Raw genomic sequence first — 1837 nt, 5'->3', positions numbered from 1 at the left:
TTAGTGAGTGAGTTCTTGGTGGCACTCAGCGTTCCCTAGCAGGTCATTCGATCCAGGAATCTTCTTCCCGTTCCAGGACGAGACGCACCAGCAGCGGGCAGGCGGACCGACCAAGGATGACTCACACTGGAGACACAGATGCAGAGAACAGATTATTAAAACAACAGAAAATCATGACTTGAATTTATTTTCCTCAATGAAGTAAAACCTTTCTATTGTGAAAGACTTTGAACCATTGCCTCACCTGCTTGGGTTTGTAGAAGCCGTGTTTGTCACAGTTGGGGAGGTAGAATGTAGTGAACTTCTCTCCTAGCTGCTGCTGGGAGCTTGCTATCGTGTCCAACGCTGCATGCAGTTCAATGTGGCAGGGGCCCTGAGGGAAACAAGGTTATTAGACCGTGTACAGTGATTAATATATTCCCCTGTGAACACATGATATGATAATGTAATTGACTTCCCACATATTCCTATCTAGGCTATATAGGAATACATGATTGGCATCATCTTTCCAGGATGCTTATCAAATTAATCTGGTCATAAGTGGTATATTAGTCATTCTTCCCTCCCAAACAGACACACAAAAACCAAGTGCTCCCTCTTGTGGAAAGGAGGTGCATTACTTTGGATTAGGTCAAGCGTCACAGGGTAGGATGTTTTTCCTCACCTGCTGCACCAGTTTTTTGCGGATGGCGTTGACTTTGGCCTTGATGCTCTCCTGGGCGTCAGCAGTGTCCCGGGCTTCTAGGGGAGCGTTGAGGCCCAACAGGTAATGCAGAGAGCTGTGGTCAGGAGCTCCTTCAACCTCCTCTGTAGAGACGGAACAAGTGGTTTATGGGTTAAATGTTCTCCAAACCTTTTTTTGTTGTCGTTGTTTAAAACGTGAAGAAGAGATGGGCTTTTTTGGCACGGTCATTCGATTAAAATAAAACAACTCTAGACTATGTGTACAGGTATACGACCGTAAGATCAAAATGTCAAGAAGACGAGTTGCGATGACGACGAGTAGTCTAATTGAATTAATGGATTAACCCTTTCACTACCACACTACCAAATGGTTAACCCTTTCACTGTGACAATACAGAAGGTTAACCCATTCACTGCCACATGGCAAAGGGTTGACCCTTTCACTACCACACTACAGAAGGTTAACCCTTTCACTACCACACTACAGATGGTTAACCCTTTCACTACCATACTACAGATGGTTAACTGTCTGTAGTGTGGTAGTGAATGGATTAAGAGAGAGGAGAAGACCTCCTCCGGCTCAGTGGTGGGCCTACCTTGGCCCTCGTCCTCGACGCAGACCCCCTGTCCCCGGGTGAGTGCGTGGAGGGGTCTGGCCTCCCCCGGTCTGGGCACACAGCGGAGTCCCTCGGCACAGTGGGCCGTGTGCACCCCACAGGACGCGCCCTTCTCCAGGGCGCAGGCCATGCAGCAACCGCAGCCGGGCTCCCTCAGAACCTGCGTGCAGCCCGTGGAGATGGCCGGGCACGTGTCCAGCTTCTCCTGAGTGCAGGGGGCACAGCGGATGGGCTCCGGCCCGACCACCGGCGAAGATCGGACCACTGCCAAGATGGCCAAAGATGACAACGTGACCACAAGCATGGACTTCTCATATAATCCAGGCATCTCCAGTCTTCAGATCGAAGAGGTTCTTTCCAATTTATTCTTCTTGGCTCGAGCACTAAAGTTACATGAGCTATATGTGTAGCTGTAGGTTTTCCTTCTAAACTGATTTCATTGAACTGGTGGGCCAGCTGTATTTATACAATGGCCTGGCCTCCAGAAGGGTTAATGTTTGACACAGTGACTACAGATATTAAATATTGTGCACCAC

The 1837-nt window shown here is 48.8% G+C and overlaps 1 protein-coding gene across 1 annotated transcript; it reads right to left on the bottom strand.

The window, feature by feature from the left end:
• LOC311238818 (insulin-like growth factor-binding protein 1) lies at positions 1–1629 on the bottom strand (the record flags this gene model as incomplete). The annotated part of the gene is made up of 4 exons (XM_084327018.1): positions 1–126; positions 245–373; positions 665–807; positions 1281–1629. 4 exons carry the CDS (start codon positions 1627–1629, stop codon positions 1–3), a joined length of 747 nt encoding a protein of 248 aa, XP_084183144.1.
• Positions 1630–1837: the final 208 nt, after the last annotated feature.

This window comes from Notolepis coatsorum, assembly GCF_963971535.1.
Source record: "Notolepis coatsorum genome assembly, chromosome: 13".
In the NCBI taxonomy this organism is placed as follows: Eukaryota; Metazoa; Chordata; class Actinopteri; order Aulopiformes; family Paralepididae; genus Notolepis; species Notolepis coatsorum.
Note: the sequence above shows the minus strand (reverse complement) of the source record. Positions and strands in the feature narration are given on the sequence as shown.